Source organism: Triplophysa rosa, linkage group LG17 (assembly GCF_024868665.1).
Source record: "Triplophysa rosa linkage group LG17, Trosa_1v2, whole genome shotgun sequence".
Classification (NCBI taxonomy): Eukaryota; Metazoa; Chordata; class Actinopteri; order Cypriniformes; family Nemacheilidae; genus Triplophysa; species Triplophysa rosa.
Genome location: NC_079906.1, coordinates 6,895,438 through 6,917,698, shown reverse-complemented (window position 1 = coordinate 6,917,698; position 22,261 = coordinate 6,895,438). Strand labels below are relative to the sequence as shown.

The 22,261-nt window shown below is 39.1% G+C and overlaps 1 protein-coding gene across 2 annotated transcripts; it reads right to left on the bottom strand.

The window, feature by feature from the left end:
• Positions 1 to 2,059: 2,059 nt before the first annotated feature.
• On the bottom strand, positions 2,060 to 22,249 carry zgc:162200 (uncharacterized protein LOC558638 homolog). Of its 2 annotated transcripts, XM_057357211.1 has the most exons (11): positions 22,119 to 22,249; positions 21,309 to 21,344; positions 20,605 to 20,892; positions 18,130 to 18,342; positions 17,340 to 17,492; positions 10,171 to 10,608; positions 9,111 to 9,965; positions 8,688 to 8,867; positions 6,832 to 6,983; positions 5,593 to 5,926; positions 2,060 to 3,311 (listed from the first exon to the last, which is right to left on the bottom strand). In XM_057357211.1, the coding sequence occupies exons 3-11, from the start codon at positions 20,833 to 20,835 to the stop codon at positions 3,306 to 3,308; spliced, it is 2,562 nt and encodes an 853-aa protein (XP_057213194.1). In that variant the 5' UTR covers positions 20,836 to 20,892; positions 21,309 to 21,344; positions 22,119 to 22,249; the 3' UTR covers positions 2,060 to 3,305. The 2 variants fall into 2 exon arrangements, with proteins under 2 accessions (XP_057213194.1, XP_057213193.1); XM_057357210.1 differs by lacking the exon at positions 21,309 to 21,344.
• Positions 22,250 to 22,261: the final 12 nt, after the last annotated feature.

Here is a 22,261-nt window from a genome sequence, read left to right as displayed (position 1 = left end):
AGTCAAGCATTAAACTGAACAAAATCATACCTAAAACAGCTTGAATAAATAAAGCAGTCATTACATATCTAAACAGAAGAGGTAATATTGCACTATTTGCATAGCAGTGACTTTAAATTTTGTTTTTGTGCCTTTGTGAATTATTGTTTTGACTCACAAAGGAATCAAAAATAAACGAACATACTGAAATTCTCCTGGGAATATTGACATGACCATGGACAAAATACTTATTTTCAAACAAACTCTTAAGAAAACGTTAGTATGTGATTGAAAATTCAATATGTTAGATAAGCTGCACTGCGAAACAACAAGGTTTAGTTATGAACTCACCCAAAGTGTGTCACCGCTCCACGAGCGAGGTCTCCTCTGAGCAACAGTGAGTGTAGGCGATGCTATTTACTGCACGCACACACTACAGCAGCAGACACCTGAGACAGGTGCCACTTTACCTTTGTCCGTGAATCTGGGGCACATTTCACGTTTAGGCCGATAGGGGTATGACCAAGTTCACCCCCCCCCAAAAATATTAGTACATACAATCCTGAACAAATTAATTAGACCACCGCTCATAATAAAGATAAAACACAAATATTTTAGGAATCTGTCAAAACATGTTTAAAACTATTAATTGTTTTAAAATGAATCATTATTGTCATTTATTAGGCAAATAACAACCTGAAACAACTAAATAGCCTTTATTCTCACTTAACCAAAAAAATAGATTTTTAAAATGCTTTTTATTTTATTTTATAGCTTGTATTCTTGCTGGCATTGTTTTATGTACTTTTACACTTGTCTCTGTTGTTATCGACTGTAACTGGGTAACTCAAAAACAAAAGAGTGCATTTCTATTTTTCTGCCTTTCTTGTAAAATAGTACATTTAAAATTCAGTTTGCATTAGAAACACTACTATGACTAAAGAGTTTACACATTGGCTAGCCTACTGCTGGATTAAATATTACAGAAACAGAAAATGCTTTTGGAAATGACCAACACTGTTAGTTTAGGGCAGCTGTGGTATAAACCTTACATTGGATGGTGGTGGTCTAATAAATGAATAAATGATAAATGTTTAAATGTAACAAAACCATAGTAGCGCTAACATATCCATGAGCGCTAAATTCAATTACGGCAAAACATCTAAAACTGGATGTCAAAATGATGATAAAATGTCACTGGTTAAAATGTGTTTCTGATTAAATATATTACAATTAGCCAGAGACTGGAAAGAACAAATGAGATTTGAAGTTATTGACCTTCTGCCATATTGGAGTTTAAATAGGTTTGCTTTAGTTTCAATACAGTGCTAATAAACTCAATATAAGACTTGTTTTCTCATTCGAGGAAGTCATAAATCCAGGATGGCAAAAGGTTGAGTGAGGACACAAATATTTCTTTTAAAGCATCAATATAAAGATATCAAGTTTATATTTTCACAGAATTACATGTAGGATGATTTCATAGAAAACAGTAAATCACAAAAAAAGACTTTAGCTGAGTTTTCAGACATGTGTACTTAAGAAATATGTTGATCTTTTTACATTTCTGTCGCTCAGGTTGTAGCTCATGCTAGCAGCACCCAAGTTGTGGGTTTGCTCCCTAGTTATTAAAGTTAAAGCATCTGCTACATGGAAACACTTTAAAATAAATGCAGGGCTGTTTTAACCAACCATTGGGTTAAACATAGCATACTAGTTTGTTTCAACTATGGACATTTAAACCAATGGAACCAAATAAAAAATATATTTTACACATATTCAATACCTAAATGATGATGGCTGGAGTTAATCTATTAGAGAGAAAAAGCTCTCGGTCGTGTAACCAGAGAACTGTCGGTCACACTGAGCGCCGGGATCTTTTTACTACAGGACATACTAACAAATCCTCAGCCCTTCAGGTAAAGAAGTGCAAACATAAAGCTGCAGAGCATAAATACTCTTTGGATATAGGAGTCTGGGAACTCTGAGGGGTGGAGCATTTGATAAGTAGTAAACAGAAGGCATGACGGGTGGTGAAAGGTAAATTTAAAAGATACTGCATACACATACATATTATAACATACACATGTAACGTACAGTGACTGCCATTCACATCCTCAGTAATGCACAGAGAGAAACAAACAAACATTGAAACGATTTTATTTTTACGTTACATATTTAATATTAACAAGATTTTTCATGCTACAATAAAGTTTTAGGTCAACAATAAAATTCAAGTTAAAAAAGACAAAGGGAAGCATTATTGAAATATCTTGACAGAGATGAATTTAAGATGTGTAGACGGGCAAGTCAACACACGTCTCAAATACACAAATATACACAAAGTTCTGACAAGAACAGTGTAATACTAATCTTGCAAAGGCGTAGCTTTCAACAAAACAAGCCTGTTGCAAAGGAACGTAACAACATCTACAGGTGCACGCACATCTTTAAAACGACCTAAACCACTTTTTTCAATAAATCAAATGTTAAATCAAGTATGTTTTCACTCCAAAATAAGGCACTATTATTTGTCCCGTTTTAATTTATCCACAATATGAAAAGTGATTTACCTCTATCCTATAATCTATTATAATGTTATTAGTCTAACAGTGCTGGTCAATAACCCTGTGCTGTAGGCAGCAAAACTGGCAGTTTGGTAGATTCTTTTGCACAAGCTAATAGCAGCAAATTCTTTATATTCCTGCATAGTTGACAGTTCTGTCTGTTGTTGGATACAAAAGATTTGTTGACTGTGTCACTGTATCTTTAAAGGTCATGAAAACTAATATCACTCAACTAAACACCGCACAAGACAAAATGAAGTTTGATGAGGTCTGAATGACAGTTAATAAACATGCCGCTGTAAATAAAACAAATGTAAATAAACAACATGTAGAATGTTAACTAAAATATATTAATAATCTTAATGGAATGTCCTCCATGATAGCTGGCAAAAACTAAAACAAATCAACGTATGAAAACGTCAGTCAGTCAGAATTAAAACAATACTGATCTTCAGGAATGTATTTGGTGCGGTACACTGTTCATAAATCAGTGAAATCGTTCTAATAATAATATGCCATTATGAGACAACATGACAATGTTCAGCTTGCAATGTCTTGAAGCTGAACAACACTTGATTCAAACAAATAATAAGATGCAAAATGAAAAACCAGGCATGAGGCAAAGTAGGACAGGTACGATGAGGTGTGGTCTGGGATGAGGATGTTGGGGAAGGACTGTAGGGTATGAGTGTTCATGAGCTGGGCATGAACACGGTCCACATAGACACGGGAGCACAGAGGGGGTAGACAATGAGGTTTTCATCTCTGCAAAGACAAAAGTGTTTATGCATTTAGTACATGTCTAATACGATGTTGGCAGAAGAAACAGGAAACAATACAATAGTAAGACTGAAGCAGTGTTGAAATCAGGGACAGTTCACCCCAAAATACAAATTCTGTCATCATTTACTCACCCACAGATTGTTTCAAACCTTTATAAATGTCTTTGTTCTGCTAAACACAAAGGAGGATATTTGGAAGAATGACAATAACCAAACAGATCTCATTCCCCATTTACTGCCATAGTAGGGAAAATAAATACTATGGGAGTCAACAATCTAAGAGTGAGTAAATTAGGACAGAATTTATATTTGAGTAAACAACTATACTATACTACAATTCTGACAGTTTTGGACTTTGCACCTTTACAGCGCTAAAGACGTTCATTGTAAGTGGATATCCATCCGCTTGTTTCTACAAAAACATTTTTTTTAGTAATGAACAACATGCAACAAATGCTTTTGATAAAATAGAACTCTGAAACACTATTATATTGTTCTCACATCCTATGACAAAAACTTCCTGGTTGGTTCAGGAACATCACTGCTATCAGCCAATCAGATTTCAGGTTTAAGGTTGGGGCCAGTAATAAACATGAACTCAATGTAAGGATAAATGAAGTAGGTGATCATCTGTTGGCAACATGACTTAAAAACAACTAAAACAAGGATCTTTGAAGTGACGAGACATGAGAAACTTGTGTAGAGACAAGAGATGCTTTAAGGAAATTCTACCTAGGTAAATTTAGTTTAGGTTATGAACAACTGACAACACCTAATTCAGATAGGGCTACCAACCGACTAATCGCATCCAGATTACAAGTTTGTGTTTGCATAATATTATGTCTATAAACACAAAAACATACACGTATATAACTATTTAGGGAATATGTACATGTATTTTTATTTAGCAATACTTGAAATTACATTTAATTATATTCATATCATTATATCATATATCATATAATTTTACTTCAATACATGCATGTATGTGTATGTTTTTATAAATACTAGGGATGTAACAATATCAAAACCTCACTGTACGATAATACCTTGGTGTAAAGTCCACGGTACAGTATTAATTGCAATATTTAAATGATGACTTAGAAACGTGCCATAAGCATCCGCTTTTCATTATCCTCCAATCATAACTGCTTAGAGGTGTGAGTTATAGTATGAGATGGTCAAATGACCTGATTTTATCAAATAAAATAATTGCACCAGATGGACCTTGCCAAAGGTGTAACATCTATTATTTTTTCCAACATTCTCTATGTAAGACCCGGAAGACCTATCGTTTCATACAGTCATGTGACCACGATAATATTGAGACAATTTTGTTATTGCGATAGCACGATATCTATATTATTGTTACATCCCTAATAAATGCAAAATTCATATGCACAGTACACGGACATACATTATGTTAACAAACTTTTATTCTGGATGCGACTAATCGTTTGACAGCCCTAAATTCAGAAGCTCTCAATGGTGCTGTGTGGTTCTTTTCAATGCTTAATGTTGCTTCTGGTGTATTTCTTAGCACTAACTGAACGGTTACACGACTCTAAACTTCCTCTGGTCTGTGTGGGTGTGTGTGGACCTGTTCGCTGCATCAATACCTGTTTGCCTGTCTGCTTCATAAACTCACGGCTGGGGTCTAAACTGGAAGAACTCTTTGTGCTACAGGGCAATGATGATTTCCGTTCTGTATCTACTGAACTGTATGGAGTGAACAGACCACTAGAAGACGCTACATTTCGCTGTGCAGTAGATGCTGCCTTTGAACCCTCAGTAGATTGTGATTTGGAGATATTAGGCTGCTTTTTAAGAAAGGTCTTTTTTGAAGGTTTCAGATCATTTTCCTTTGTTGTAACTTTCCCTTTTTTCTCCATTTGTGAATCATCTGTTCTAGCTAATCGTGTGCTTTGAGCGTCAACTGTACGTGGACAGAAGGAACCAGGTTTGGTCACTGGCAAAGAAGCACGACGTGCTTTAATAAATGTGTTACTGCGTAACGGCGCTGACACTTTAACACTCTTCCCCTGCGACTCATAAACCTTGGGTTGTCGCGACTGAATCGCAAATGGGCCCAAACCGCTGGTGGCATCATTCAACGAGCGAGACGAACTTGACCTGTAACTACGCACAAACGTAGTGTCAAGCGTAATGCCGATAGATGCTAAACTCTGCGTGGACGTAGAGCACTCTAGTTCATGTGAGGCGGAAAAAGACGATGATGAGGAAGAAGAAGAGGAGGCTCTTACAGGGCTGTAGTGAATGTTGCGTGACAGCTGCCTCGTGTGGCTGCTCATGTTGGGTGAAACAGCGGAAACCAGCACCGGGCTGGAGCGTTGGCTGTTTCTCATGGGGCTTCGTGGGGCTAGGCCTGATTTGGTCAGGTGTTTGGTTCGAGAGCGCCGGGGGCTGCTGCCGTTGCTGAGAGGGTGGACGGGTGCTTCTAGTTCGTCAAGCCGCTGAGTCAGCGCCAGCTTTTGTTGGATAGCCATACGCAGAAGAGAGTTGAGTGTCTTTTTCTCATCCTCGGCGGCCGCGAGCTGTCTCTGCATCTCATCTAATTGGGTTACGTACTGGTCACATCTGCGAAATAAAAAGGAGAGATAGAAATACAAGGAACAGAAACGGAGGCAAAAGATAAATAATGTCTGTCCACACGAGGGTGCCACATTCCAAGAATAAAAGGCTTCATTATTAACATTTATGAGCACAAATAAATCAACTAATGGGTGGTGACTGTGACAATGCACCGTAATGAAACGCCTTTATCATTTTATCACATTTTTCTTACGTTTTGTGTTGATGGGTCAAGCATGTAAACATTTTAACTATATATTCTGCATTTAAACTACTTTGTTTAGAAATGATATCTTGATGAAAATGAAGGTTATGAGCAATAACAGAAGAGTTAGTGGGGAGTAAGTAGTCACCCATCCCTAAAAATAGAATGTTATCCTCATCTCTACTGTTCACAATCTGCTTGATCTCTGGTCTGCACAAGAGATCAAAGAGTGTGCACGTTAATCGGCATGTGAAAAGACCTTGTGGCAGACCAGGCCTTATAATCTGCTCAATTTAGTCTAAAAAAAGAGACCATGGGGGTCAAGAGTGTCTAATCTCTTTGGCACTGTATCCCAATGACCTCTCAAACTTTCTACAAAACGTAAACAAACACTGCAATATTTCACCACAGAACGGCCTGTACAACTATAAATCCCTCAATCCCTAAATAAACTCGGTTCACTTCTCAGATGGCTCAAGACAAGCATGTTCCATTCCTTTAAATGTAAAACGATTCAATTTTAGTTTCTTTTAATTTTGATAAGCTTCATCAAATTCTTCCAAAACATCTGTACAACGATCAAACCGTAAACCAGTTTACAAGACATTAAAAACACGCTAAAATCACTCATCAGCGTGAAACCAGCGCTGCAGGAAGTGTGAGTACATCACGCCACATGCTCAGCACGTGTGTAATCCCATCATACCTGCTTGCAAACATCACCCGCAGGGATGAGAAGGTGGCAGCGTCTTCTTTTAGTGCCTTCAGTTCATTTCTCAGCTTCAGCATAGTCTCGGACACCATGCTCTTCTCTGTCTCATACTTGGTCTTCAAGTTGTTCAAGGCTAACTCTGCAGTCTTTATAAGAAAAAACATTTACATTAGGGCTACCAATCAAATCTTTTTTCAATGCGTTTAATCAATTAAATGACATAAATGATAGCTGAGAAAAGCACCATGTGCTGTGCATGATTGACATTCTAAATCATTATTGGTAAAAGTATGAAATACGCATTACAAAAAGTGGCTTAGAAACATTCTGAGGTACCGTCAAAGGCTGTTCACATTTTTGTGTTCTTGCATTCCATCTGGGATATTTATAATTGTTGGTTTATAGACCACTTAGGAGGACGTAAACAATGCTGGTCCAGCTTTTTCAGTTTAACACAACACAAATGTTTAAACAAAATAAAACCAACAGAACATTTATAACTGAATCAAAATGTTGAACGGATATATTTAAGATTTATTTAACTATGTAAGATTTTAAATAAATAAAAAAACTGAAACAGGGCTCCAGACTGCATCTAAAACGGTTGCGTTTTTGCGACCAAAAATATATGGACGCGGAAAGTCAAGTGTACCCGCCGCGGCTTAAGCGCTCGCAGATCTCAATGTGAGCGTGTTACTAGTATGCGGCATGCGCTGTTTGCAGTGATGGGTTTTAATGAGCCTGAGGACAAACTGTGATATTTGAGACGTTTAAAACTAAACTAATCGTGGAGAAGTTCAGGGAACGTATTTGTTATAAGACACCGCTGTATCATTTCAAATCCGTTCACAGTAAGAATGAACGACAGGCGAATTCTTTTGTTAAGTTTTATTTGAAGTTATCTTTACGTTGTGTTGTGAACATGCGGAAAAGTGTCATTATAACAATAATAATAATAAAATAAAAATTATAGCCTAGCCTACATTTTTTTACAGACTATTTGAACACATTTACACATTTTTATATTCGTGTACAAATGTAAACACGTTTAAAACTATTCTGTGGAATTGTGCAGATATTCCCCAAAATTTTAGGGTGGAATAAACAAAAAAGTCTGGAGATTCCGTATGACCCTGCTTATGAGGGAAAACAACATGAAAGAGAAACTTTATGTAAGCAAAACCTATAAGAGTGAAGATTTACACACATCAGGATAGCTAAAAGCATGTGATTAAAAAAATGTAAGTTCATGTTATGTGGCTCTTAAAAAATAATTTGGCGCCTGCTTTTTTCCCCTATAGGAGGACAATGGCTCCTTAACAGATTTTTTGGTCTGGAGCCCTGTGAAACTAGAAGTGCTTCTGGACCAGTATTTACATCTTTCAAAGTGGTCTATAGACAGGCGATACTCATCTTTTTTTCAGTCTCATTATGCACGTGCCCAGCTTAAAGAGAACATTGCTTGTAATATTTCTGTACCCATGCTTTACATTTTTAACAAAAAGTTGCCTGTGAGTAAACAGTAATTAGCGGACCCCTTGCAGTTCCACCAAGGACCCCCTAGGGGGCGCGGACCCCCGGTGGAAGACCCATGCTTTAGACGGTTTTATCAGCCGCACCGAAGTTAACTTCCGGTCTGTGATTAGCCGTAATATAACAAAATATTTTATATTTATTTATACTTTATTGTATATAAATTGTATAAATTTAAACTACTCAACAGGTATTGCTTCTTTGCAGAGGTCTATCCGGAAGTTAAGTTTGGGCCACATAGTGTTTGTTTATGATGTTGCCAATGAACCTTAAATAATAAGATTCTATAAGTCGTTATAATCAACCATGTGATGTACCTGTTTGTTGGCTTTTAGGACAGTTCTGAGAGTGGCTATCTGCTCTCTCTTGGTGCTCAGGAGAGACTTGAGCTTTAAAACTTCCTCAACCAGTGCCTCTATGTCACGCTCTGATTCGGTGCTGCCTCCTGCTGCTGGGTGGGACATCGGGTTACGCTGCCTGCACAAGTCTACCGCTACCTAAAAAAATCATATTGTCATAATAATTTACATTCATTTATAATAACTTTTGAAAATCTTGTGTAGAATGTCACCCACATTTACTGGCACAAACATGTGACTGTATATTACAGTGTGGTTGAAGTACCAAATCACAATTTCTATACAGAATATATATTTTTATAGTATAAACAGACCAATTTAAAGTATATGGACACTTTCAGTTCATCATAACTAATTTACTACAATGAGTTCCAGACATACCTGCAAGTGTTTAATCTGGCAGCGTATGATAGCCACTAGATTACGCACATTGGTTGGGTCCCTGAAGTCTAGTGTAGGAGACCCTGGACAACTCCCACAGCTGGAGGACGTGTCTCCATTACTTATGTCCCTCTCTCCAGCGGAGGAATCTTTTGCAAACATGTCTCCCGACTGCCTGTGTCTCCGGAATGATCCGTGATAGTGGTGCTGCTGCTGTGAGTGGTTATTCATTCTTCCAGGTTGCGCTCCATCACGATAGTAATCCAGCGTCACTCGACTGGGTGTTAGGTTGTTACTAACACACACGTGATGGTAAAGGTTGGCGAGCTCCTCAGAAAATGCTAGAAGCTCCTCCTGTGCAACACTAAGATGACCTTCAGAGTCTGTGGCGACCTGCCTCGTGGCACCAATTTCCCGCTCCAGCTGTCTTATTCGCTCCTGGTCCTGACGGCTGGCAGCGATACATTGTCGAAGTTTGTTAGCGAGATCTTCTGCTTCGCACCTCCAGCATTCCTTTTCCTGCTTGCAGCGTTTTTCAAGGATTTTGGAGTGCTCGTTGGCCACCTTCAGTTCCTCACGAAGACGCGCAAGCTTCTCGTTTGCCGCATGCATGCGGGACTCTAGCACCTCTGTGCTTTTAGCATCCACCTCGTAGTAACTAATACCGTTTTCAGCATCTTGGTTCGGAGGGTTTCTGGGAGCCGGGCTTGTTGAGACTGTGCTCTGAAGGGTCTCCAAACATTGTGCCAGCTGTTCCATCTTTACCTGTTGCTCACTGAGGGAATCCTTAGATTGAACTAACTGCTGCTGGAGATCCTGCACTGTGCTGGTCAGAGTGGCGTTCTCTCTTTCCACCTGGAGATGGAACCACAAGGTTTATATGGATTGAATAATTAACCCACAATATCGGTTTTTCACTAAGATTAGAGTGGTCAAAGTAATTTTATACACACAACAGCAAAGATATTTCCAGTAATAAAACTCTAAATCGAAACTGACAACACCGCTCATAAAGTGAGTGAGAAGGAAGTGCGAGTAGGATGTAAACAAGTTCTCCTACCTGTTTCAGCTGCTGTTTGAGTTTCTGGCTGTCTGACAGGTGCAGCTCACTCAGCAGGTCAGACACAAGCCCAGGAGCCTGAGGTCTGAACAACACATCACTGTTCCTGGGTGTGGAACATCTGTGTTTCTCCATCCCTTTGGAATTGTTGTATCCGCTGTCCATCTCCTCCTCATCCTTATCCTTCTCTCCGTCGTGGCTCTCATCCAGCTGTATCTCCAGGTGGCTGATGGAGTCAAAGGGGTTGAGGTTTAGGATGGCTAGTTCTCGTCTCAGGCTGTTTTTCTGCTCTCGCTCCTCTTTCAGAGCCTCCAAAGCCTCTTCCAGCTGATGCTCTGCGATCTCCCGCAGACGTCCAGCCTCTTCACATTGCGCCCTCAGCAGCTCCAGCTCTTCTTCTTTATGAGTCAACTCCAGCTTCACCGATTCAAACTCCACCTAAAGACACAAATGTAAACGTTGTGTCATGTGGCTGACTGTCTAAATTCAATTATACTGACATTAAAGTTGCTATAAGCTCCAAAATATCTCCATGAATTGACATGTCATGTCCTGTCTACCGTGTTTTGTAAATACTAGGGCTGGGTTTTGAGACCATTTGGGCAATTCGATTCTTATTTACAGTATATAGTTTCTAGGGGTGTAACGATACACTCAGCTCACGATTCGGTACATACAGTGCATCCGGAAAGTATTCACAGCGCTTCACTTTTTCCACATTTTGTTGTTACAGTCTTATTCCAAAACGGATTAAATTAATTATTTTCCTCAAAATTCTACAAACAATACCCCATAATGACAACGTGAAAGAAGTTTGTTTGAAATCTTTGCAAATTTATTAAAAAATAAAAAACGAAAAAAGCACATGTACATAAGTATTCACAGCCTTTGCCATGACACTCAAAATTGAGCTCAGGTGCATCCTGTTTCCACTGATCTTCCTTGAGATGTTTCTACAACTTGATTGGAGTCCACCTGTGGTAAATTCAGTTGATTGGACATGATTTGGAAAGGCACACACCTGTCTATATAAGGTCCCAGAGTTAACAGTGCATGTCAGAGCACAAACCAAGCCATGAAGTCCAAGGAATTGTCTATAGATCTCCGAGACAGGATTGTATCGAGGCACAGATCTGGGGAAGGGTACAGAAAAATTTCTGCAGCATTGAAGGTCCCAATGAGCACAGTGGTCTCCATCATCCGTAAATGGAAGAAGTTGGGAACCACCAGGACTCTTCCTAGAGCTGGCCGCCCGGCCAAACTGAGCGATCGGGGGAGAAGGGCCTTAGTCAGGGAGGTGACCAAGAACCCGATGGTCACTCTGACAGAGCTCCAGCATGTCTCTGTGGAGAGAGGAGAACCTTCCAGAAGAACAACTATCTCTGCAGCACTCCACCAATCAGGCCTGTATGGCAGAGTGGCCAGACGGAAGCCACTCTTCAGTAAAAGGCACATGACAGCCCGCCTGGAGTTTGCCAAAAGGCACCTGAAGGTGTTCTCTGGTCTGATGAAACAAAGATTGAGCGTCATGTCTGGAGGAAACCAGGCACCGCTCATCACCTGGCCAATACCATCCCTACAGTGAAGCATGGTGGTGGCAGCATCATGCTGTGGGGATGTGTTTCAGCGGCAGGAACTGGGAGAATGGTCAGGATCGAGGGAAAGATGAATGCAGCAATGTACAGAGACATCCTCGATGAAAATCTGCTACAGAGCGCTCTGGACCTCAGACTGGGGCGAAGGTTCATCTTCCAACAAGACAATGACCCTAAGCGCACAGCCAAGATAACTAAGGAGTGGCTACAGGACAACTCTGTGAATGTCCTTGAGTGGCTCAGCCAGAGCCCAGACTTGAACCCGATTGAACATCTCTGGAGGGTTCTGAAAATGGCTGTGCACCGACGCTCCCCATCCAACCTGATGGAGCTTGAGAGGTCCTGCAAAGAAGAATGGGAGAAACTGCCCAAAAATAGGTGTGACAAGCTTGTAGCGTCATACTCAAAAAGACTTGAGGCTGTAATTGGTGCCAAAGGTGCTTCAACAAAGTATTGAGCAAAGGCTGTGAATACTTATGTACATGTGCTTTTTTCATTTTTTTGTTTGAAATCTTTGCAAATTTATTAAAAATAACTTCTTTCACGTTGTCATTATGGGGTATTGTTTGTAGAATTTTGAGGAAAATAATGAATTTAATCCATTTTGGAATAAGGCCGTAACATAACAAAATGTGGAAAAAGTGAAGTGCTGTGAATACTTTCCGGATGCACTGTATCTTGATGCTGGGTTCCCGATACGATACGATACACATCTAGATATTTTAAACAAAATTTAAAAAATGAAACAAACTCAAATAACATTTATTTTCAAAATATTAATTTCAGTATTTTTTTTGTTGCATATCGTCGCTGTCGGGCGGAAACTCCTATGTCCAAATTTGGTCAATTTCATATTTTTTCACAAATCGATGCTATTGGTCAGTCCCCATGTGGGTCTGTTATTTTTACAAATTATTAACCAATCTAAATCTTGAGAGCAAATCTCTTAACTCCATTGGACACTTCAACTGTCTGAGAAGTCTCGTAACTCCACCTCTTCTTCACTCCGCGGGAGCTTCTCGGCATTACGTCTCCTGATTAAAAGTTTTTGAGACAATAACGAGTGAAAATAGTTAGGTTAGATACATTTGAGTAGGTCTGTTTTGTTAAAAATCGATAGCTGTAATGCTTCGGTGCAGAAGGAAGTCCGTGAGCCACGAAGGTAAATTTGCGAGCAGATTCGGCTAATTTCCGCCTATTAGACAGCCTAGTCAGCTCATCGTTTTTTGTATTACATCACTTATAGTTCTTAAACCTTTACAATAGAGTTTAGGAAGATGTATGTAACCACAGTCGTTAGCTTTGGTTAACAATTGAAGCCTTTTCTCTTGTCAAGAGGCTCAACGCGACCGCCGACTTTATTTGCGTGCAGATTAATTTCCGCCTATATTAGACAGCCTGTTTAACGTTTTATTTTGGTATTGCATCACTCATAGCTCTAACGTTTAAAATAGAGTTTAGGAAGATGTATGTAACCACAATCATTAGCTTTCATTAGCTCTTAAAGCCTCGTCTCTTGTCAAAAGGCTCAACGCGACTGCAGACTTTGATGAACACTGCTGGCAGCAGCGACGTCTGTGTCCGTACCATTCTTATCAACGACAGCGTAATCTTGTATCTCCCTGCTCCCTAGTTATAAACCTTGTATCTCCGATTAAACATGGTTTTGGGGAAATGTTGTGTTAATGTTGGTACACAACAGTATTTGATAGCAATATAAGGTATAATACCAACTTTAACGATACAATGTTTAATAACTCAAAAAATATGCAGTTTTTTTAACTTCCTGAAAAATAATGGTTTTGGAGATACGAGGATTCCGCCCGACAGCGACGATATACAATTTAATAAAGAATTTTAAGATCAGTATCAATTTTTTTTTAATTTAGTTTTAGTCATAGTCTTTTGACTAAAATGGAATTTAGTTTGTCATATTTTAGTCATCCCCATAATTTTAGTTTTAGTCGACGAAATCTACATTATATTTAGTCTACTAAAATCTATCTGGATTAACTAATTTAATTGGTGCAATTAAATGTCCCATACAAAGATTGAACAGTTTTTACATAATTTACTTTACTTTAGAATAAAATTAAACCAGGTCATTACCTTTATTTTTCAGAAAAGTTCAGTAACTACTGGATATTAGGGGTGTAAAGTTACTTCATATTACGATATTTCGCGATGCAAAAATGTTACGATGCGCATCCAAAGAGATGGGGATATTTTACGATATGTTTAATTCTATTCGTTCAGCGGTCAAGACGCTACCTACTCTGCGCCAGCGCGTCACGTGTGCTTATCTCACATATGCGGTAGAGAGAGAAGCACAAGACGCAATCTGTGTCTCCAAGTGGTTTACAAAGCATCATATTTTCCTCCACAATCGCTGGTAAAACACAGCAAACTTGAAGCGTGACTGCAGGCGAGTCACTCCGAAACTCATTACACAAATGTTTTTAAATGCCAATGTTAATGTATCCGCTAACGTGAGCTGCTGCATAACGTGATATGCAACATAAAGTAAGCCAAAAGAAACCAGCGCTGTTCCGATCAGAGAAGCGATGAAGTGAGTCGTACTGTATATTAAAAGATCGAATGACATGCTAAAAAACAAGTATGTGATCTGCATGATTGAAGAAATGTAATACAGTTTATGTAATATGTCTTTTAGAAAAAAAATTCTCATTCGTTACTGTCTCACGCAAAGAGACACGAGCCAATAGCGCTTTAGCCTTAAAATGTTAAAATTCTTTATTAAGTTGTATGTGCAACAAAATAAGTTACTGAAATTGTTAATATTTTGAAAATAAATGTTATTTGAATGTTGTTCAAAATATCGAGATGTGTTTCGTATCGTGAACCCAGCATCGAGATATGTACCGAATCGTGAGCTGAGTGTATCGTTACACCCCTACTGGATATGCATTGTTGCAACACAGAGAATATTAGACCATGAACGACATGTACAATAGCAGTTAATTCAGTCTCATTTTGACTCAACTGACTCGTTCGTTTAGTGAAGGGCATATTCATTCAGTACATTCAACCAATGAAACGCTCTGACAGAGTTCACGCTCAAGCGCTATTGGCTAATGTCTCTTTGAAGCTGCATGGTCTTTGCTTGAGACAGTAATGAATGAAAAATATCTTAGACATATTACATTATCTGTATTACATTTCTTCAATCATGCAAATCACATACTTGGTTTGGTTTTTAGCATGCCATTCAATCTTTTAATGTACCGTACACGACTCACTTCATCACATCGCTGGTTTCTTTTGGCTTTATGTTGCATATCACGTTATGCAGCAGCTCCCGTTAATGGATAAATTAACATTGGCATATAAAAACGATTGTGCTGCCTTTGTAATGAGTTTCGGGGTGACTCGCCAGCAGTGGCGCTTCAAGTTTGCTGTGTTTTACCGGCAATTGTGAAGTAAAATAAAACGCTTTGTAAACCAAACTTTTAAACGCTTTTAAACTTTGAATCCAACTGAAAAATAAATGTAAAGAAATAGCACAGCTGAACAACTGTAAAAGAAGGGGGTGGGCTGTGGATTTATACCACAAGAATAGAGATGATCCTTGCAAAATGGAATGTGGCACAATAATCGTTTTACGTCGATTATTTTGTTTTTGTAATTGTTGAAGGCCAAAATTGACGATTACAATTATTTTCGATTAACTGCACAGCCCTATTAAATATATATGCTGGTAACTGAAACCCCCCCTATTCTAAATGAATGAAATACACATTCACGTTAATAGTAGAGCCCACACACTTGTTTTGAATTACTTTTTACTTTGAGTAACCAAACATTACTTGTAAATGTGCAACATTGAAATTCACGAACAACTTGAAATTCACGAACAACTTGAAACTCACGAACAACTTGAAACTCACGAACAACTTGAAACTCACGAACAACTTGAAACTCACGAACAACTTGAAACTCACGAACAACTTGAAACTCACGAACAACTTGAAACTCACGAACAACTTGAAACTCACGAACAACTTGAAACATGTTTAAGAAATAAAACAGATTTCAAAATTCAACTTGAATAATGGCGCCATCCTCACGACGAGAGGCGAAATACAGATAGTATTCTGGGGATTTCCCAAATCGATGTTTCTTTAAAGGGGTCATATGGAACCTGATGTTCCAAATATGGTAAGAGGCATTACATTTCCGTCACAAGCTTGCAGTATTCGACCAATCACTACACACTGGTTAACTGGCCAATCATAGCACACCTCGCTTTTCAAAAGGATACAAACATGCACGGTATGTGGAAAATACAGTGCTTTTGAACCCTAAATCGTGTATACACATTGCATTACATCTAAAACAAACTATAATATTCGTTTTAGCTGTGTCATATGACTCCTTTAAATTGAAGATCCATTAAAATCAAAGAATCTATATTTTTTACCCAGCCCTAGTAATACAATATATCCTTAGGACTAAAATGTTGTTTTTGCTTTTTTGCCCGGTGTCAGCCACCGTAGTGCTTTGAAAGGGAGGGGTGGAGTGAACCCGTTGGTTGCAATTTGCAACCTCACCGCTAGATGCCACTACACTTCATACACTGGACCTTTAAAGCACCTTTAATAATATATTTGAATAAAGACAGCAAATTTCAAAAGACGAACATCACTTATGCCCACAACCATAGTACGGTGCAAAGTGGTTCAACTGGATCCACATTGAACTGCCACATTGTAAAGATTTTTTCTGATCTGCATACCAAATGACCACAGCAATTACAGTAACTTATTGTCCGGCAGCTGACATCAACTGATCAAACATTAAGACAACATTCCCATTTTCAACATTTCCCACTCAACACAGAAAGGACTGCACTCATTTTCTTTTCTTGGAAGAAATGGAGATATCCAGGCAGCTACCCCATTTATGACATCACGGCTTTACTTGAATATTAACTATGCTGGAACTGACTCAGGATCTGCTGATGAAGTCCTAAGACATGACACACTAACATCTATGCGTTAAATCATCCAGGAAAAATTAAATGTTGTGGACAGCTCTGTTTATAGACTGCATGAACTCATCCTGACCAAACCAGTTTTTTTATCCAATAAACAAGGCGTTCTAGCATCTGTGAATATTCATGTGGGTAGTGAATAAAACCTTTCTCTTGTGCAATTCCGTAGAAGGAAGGCTTTGTCAAACATCAGCTGAAACTCACACACTGCCACACAAGTGCTTGTACTGCTCTGTATGTGTTTTTAACATCTGCTGTCAAAGTCACATGACATTTCTCATGAGGACTATTTCACACCAGGACACCTGTGTCCACCAAACATTTCAACCGCTTTTAACAAAGCATGTTAGATTACTGCAAAACTATGTAGAACAAGACCTATTCAACGTGTCAAAAATTGCAGCAAAAAGTGCAGATGTACAAATACACAGAAATAATGATGAGTGTAATTCAAGAATTAATTCCCTATGCATCCCTCCTATGCCGTATGCCATTACCATACCATCCAGGCTTAATCACATTTTTTTATGGGAAACAAACTTAAACCAATAGTCTCCCACCTGGTTCTCCTTCAGCACAGAGACTTGTTTCTGCAGGGAGATGTTCTCCTCCTCCAGCTCAGTGTTGTCTTGAAGCTGCTGGACCTCTCGAGTCTTGTACTCCTTCAGCTGCTCTTTTACACGCATGTTCTCCACATCCAAACACTCACAATCCTAAAAGAAAGCAAATCTGCCTTTTAAACTGCAACTGAACAGATATACTCAGACGTGAACAAAGAACATGTGATGGTAGCTTCAACTTAAGCAGCTGTGGTGACATGTCGCTTAATGTGATACAGATTCTCTTCAAACATCAAATGTAAAATTCTGACTTATATTTTCATCACCATGTCATTTCTGGAGCCATATGGCTTTATTGTGTTGGAAGGAAATATTTTAAGCACGTTTTGTGTCGTTTAATACGCCATTATTCACAGATGTAGACTAGTTCTTTAAAATAGTTCACCGTGATCTCTTTCCTCTTATAAAAAAAGAGAACCGCTGACATTGAAACTCAAGCTGGTTTTGTGTTACACGACGAGGCCTCATGGAGACAGAGCATCAGATTTCCACTTTTACTTTGATCAGCTTGTTATATAGCAGAGGGTGCAGTACTCGGATCTATTTACCACTTCATCTGTTAAACATAAAAATAGCATCTTTCATTCAACATGAAAGGTTTTGTAGCTCATACACAAAAAACTTAATTTGACCAAGTGTACCACACAAACTGCTGTGTATATGTGGTTAGGAATACTTGGACACATTTTCATAAAAACATTGGCCTTCTCGTTGGTAAGTGGGGTTGTACCTTCTTCAGGTGAACGGAAAGCCCAGCCAGTCTGTCATTTTCAGCCGTGGCATTTGCCAGAAAGACACGGGCCTGTTTAAGCTCCGCCTGCAGCTCATCCATGCGTATGGCCATGGCCTCTTCTTTGCTGGCCGTCTCTTGCAGGAGACTCTCCTCTCGGCTTTCCCCATCTGCAGCTGCACGCTTATGACTGTTGACAGAGTCCGCCAGGGCCTAAACACAAACACATTAAACACTGAATAAATGCCATCTTATCCAAGAAACTGAAATACACTAGACATACATCTGAGTCGACAAATTCTAATAAACAAATACAGTTCTATTTGGCCGGCTAAATAAAGATCCCTGACAAATGAGCTACTTCAAGCGTGAACTGACATTCTTTAAATAACTACAGCTGTTTATCACTTGTTTTTGGAATTTGTTTACTAGCCTAGCCTAGCCTAGCCTGTAAATGTCTGCAATCGTGTTTAGAGCTGGCAATGCAAACTCTACATACATTAACCATGACATTAAAGCATGCCTAGCAACCAGAGAGTGTTGCAATGAATGGTCTAAAGTTCATGACGAAGCTCCCTTAAAAAAAAAAAAAAAAGAGAAACGTACACCAGATTGTCCCACATGCACTGTTAGATGATGGATCAACACTAAACAGGTTGCCAGCTATGAACACAGCCACACACGTTTTCATCACTACAATTTAAGTCATGTACGAACAGGTTTGTGACGGTCTATAATTATAAATAAAAGGCAGTCTGAAGTGTGGATGACTGAGCCTTACACGTATACACACACTTGTACAGAACGTTTATGACAGGGGAATGTGATGATGTCATAACAGGGAACATAAAAGATTAGAAATACTTTTTGAAGTCAACATGATTTAACCACATACAGTAAATATTGATAAGAACAATTCTGGAGTCCAAGTGCCAATTAAACTGTGACACAATAAAAACATCTGAACGCTACAACTGACATCACATGCTCTTTCTAGCACACTAGACACTGTGTCCGGTCTTTTCACTACACCACGCTCAACTACTTTAGCAATTTCATGCTCTACTAATCAGACATAAAGAAATGCATGGGCCTAATCTTCATACCGGCGGAAGTTTGTCTACACCGTGGCACATAAGTCAACGTGAAACATCAGTTAGATATTAGCTAAGGTTGTCAACCAACAATAAATCCACCTCATAATGCTCTGGATCTGGAATTTTAAGAGTCCAAAATCAGGGATTTATGAGGAACAGGTTTTTGTAATAAATCGGATAATACAGGGACCTAAAAAAGCTCTGGCATAGCAGACTTACGGCTTACTACTTTGGCCATGGACCACTAATAAATAAACAGCTTTTTTTGTTTCTCCACTCTCTTACAAAAAATGTAATTTCATCTGCTGTGCTTTTTAAGACATGTCCCCTTTACAAAGCAGCGGTGCCGAGTTGCTGTCACTTCCAATATCAACTTGGAGCACTCCCATTTCTACATCCTCTTTGCAAAGCCTGTATCAGAGTTCACAAAACTACCCACCAGCCAAAATGTTAAAGTACCAGTTAAATTAAAAATGACAATTCTCATTTTTTCATGAAATATTGCAGCGTTTATAGTAAATAGCTTATCAATGTGGGTGATTTTCTTTTTTAAATTCATGTACCCTCATAATCTTCAGTTAAAATCTGAAAATGTACTTCTGCCCTGAAATGACTATCCATCTCAAATGACGTAAACTAGACGGCTTGGCCGGAACATCCGTTAACTCCTCCCCTTCAACTGTCAGTCTGCTGCCGTTTTCATTTCAAAATCAATGCAACCGCTGTTTTTACACATCCAATCAATTCACAGTGAAAAAACGCAAGCCACACCCACTAATTTTCTCCTTTGAATTTCCTTTTCACTCAGAATACGGAAGTAAAAACGATCGCAACTTCCGGTTCACGCGGGACTTTAAAGGTACAGTGCGGGATGTTTTGTATGATTTATTAAAAGAAATGCAATATAACATACAAAACTGTGTCTTTAATGGTTAGCGAGTCGGACTGGTGACCAGAAGGTTGCCGGTTGGATTCTCAGGGTAATGACTGAGGTGCCCTTGAGCAAGGCACCTTACCCCTACTTGCTCCCTGGGCGCTGCAGTGATAGCTGCCCACTGCTCCGGGTGTACGTGTGTTCACTACTCTCTGGATGGGTTAAATGCAGAGGTCACATTTCAGGTATGGGTCACCATATCTGACCAATAGGTCACTTTCACTTTTACGGCCGGAAGGATGTGAATCACAGAGAGAATGCTTATAATCATTCGACAAAAGATATGCAGTGAAAAATATCCTTGGGTTAACTGTGCAATAGCTGAAAGAAGTGTCTAATTTCAATACTTGATTGTTACTCAGACAAGAAAAGAAATTCTTGACACAGTGCAGCAATTCCACAATATCTTTTAATATCATTCAGAGTGAGTCTCCTTTCACTAACCTCTCTAAGCTCCTGTAGCTCCAGCTTAAGTGCTTCATGCTCTTCCTCCAGCTGGCTGTGTTTGCTCTTCAGGGCAGCGCTCTCCTCCAGCACGGCCAGGCCATATCGTGCAGCTTGTAACTTTTCTTCGTTGGCCTCCTGCAGTTCGACCGTCAACCTCTCCACCTCTGCCTGAAGCCCACCAACTCCTTCAATGACCCCCACCACCTCTCCATCACCCTCGTCCAACATCCTCCGGCCTACCACAGGCTCACACTGACAAGACACGTCACTCTTGTATTGTCATCTCTGCAATGAGATTGAGAAAGTTGTGTGTTAACTTTTGCAGCTTACTTGATATGTTGAATCAACATATTAAAGATATCAGTGTAATTCTGTCATCATTTATTCACCCTCATGTCATTCAAATCAAAACCTGTATATGTGACTCTTTCTTCTGTGGAACACAAACTAAGATATTTTGTGCAATGTCACAGTGGTTTTGTGTCCATACAATGCAAGTCAATGGAATTCTTCAGAATATCTTATTTTGTGTTCTGCAGAAGAAATAAAGTGATACAGGTTTGGAATGAGTAAATATCCAATGTTTACACATGCAATGTTTCCCCATCAGACCAGCATGAAAACAGCTGAATGAAATTTACACCAGCAGCGAAGTGATGATAGTTCACCCAAAAATGAAAATCCTGTCATCATTTACTCACCTCTTGTCATTTCAAACTTGTATGACTTTCTTTCTTCTGCAGAAAAAGAAAGATATTTTGAAGAAAGTTGGTAACCGAACAGCACTGGACCCTATTCACTTCTATTGTATGGACACTAAACCAATGCAAGTGAATTGGGTCCAGTTAACAACATTTTTCTAAATATCTTCCTTTGTGTCCTGTGAAAGAAAGCAAGTCAACTAACGACATGATGCATTTACATGCATTATTATTAACATCATGCAATGTGCCTGGGTAAACAGAAACATACATTTTATGCTCAAACAACAACCAAAAAGCAGTGTCCATTTTGTATTTGGCTTGAGCTTGCCGAATGTCATCAATATGTTGTAGTTTTTATTGACATGTATTCGTTCAGGAAGTATTTGCAGTAAGTTACCCCCACACACTCCACTGTGACAGGCATACACTGGTACAGCTTATCAATATGAATAAAATGCTGTTTTTGTACTGTTAGCCTTTAACGAGACGACTTCAAAAGTTACAACACATCATTTTCTAGTTTGTCATTACTTTGCTGCAGTCACGACGCTAACACGTTACATTTTTCTGATTTCGTGGCTTCAACTATACGATAACTTACACGACATTATTTCGTGTCATTCTAACATTATCATTATTTACACATAACCAACCGTACATTTGCTTAAGCATCTGTTAAACCTCAAAACACCCGCCTTCACTCGTTCAACGTTATTTGTTTGCCAGGTTAGCTCGGGTTTAGCTAACGCTACACTGTTAGCTGGTACTCACTTATAATAAAGAAGGTCACTTTTAATAGTGTCTTACCTTTTAATTTAATGACCAAAATCGCTCAGTAAAACGAGGTTATGCGGATTTGTGCTCGAGGAGATCAGCCCTTTCCCCGCGCGCGCTCCAGAGTAGGACTTCAGTTCAGCCGTTTGAATCAATGCACGCGCACTGACGCGCAT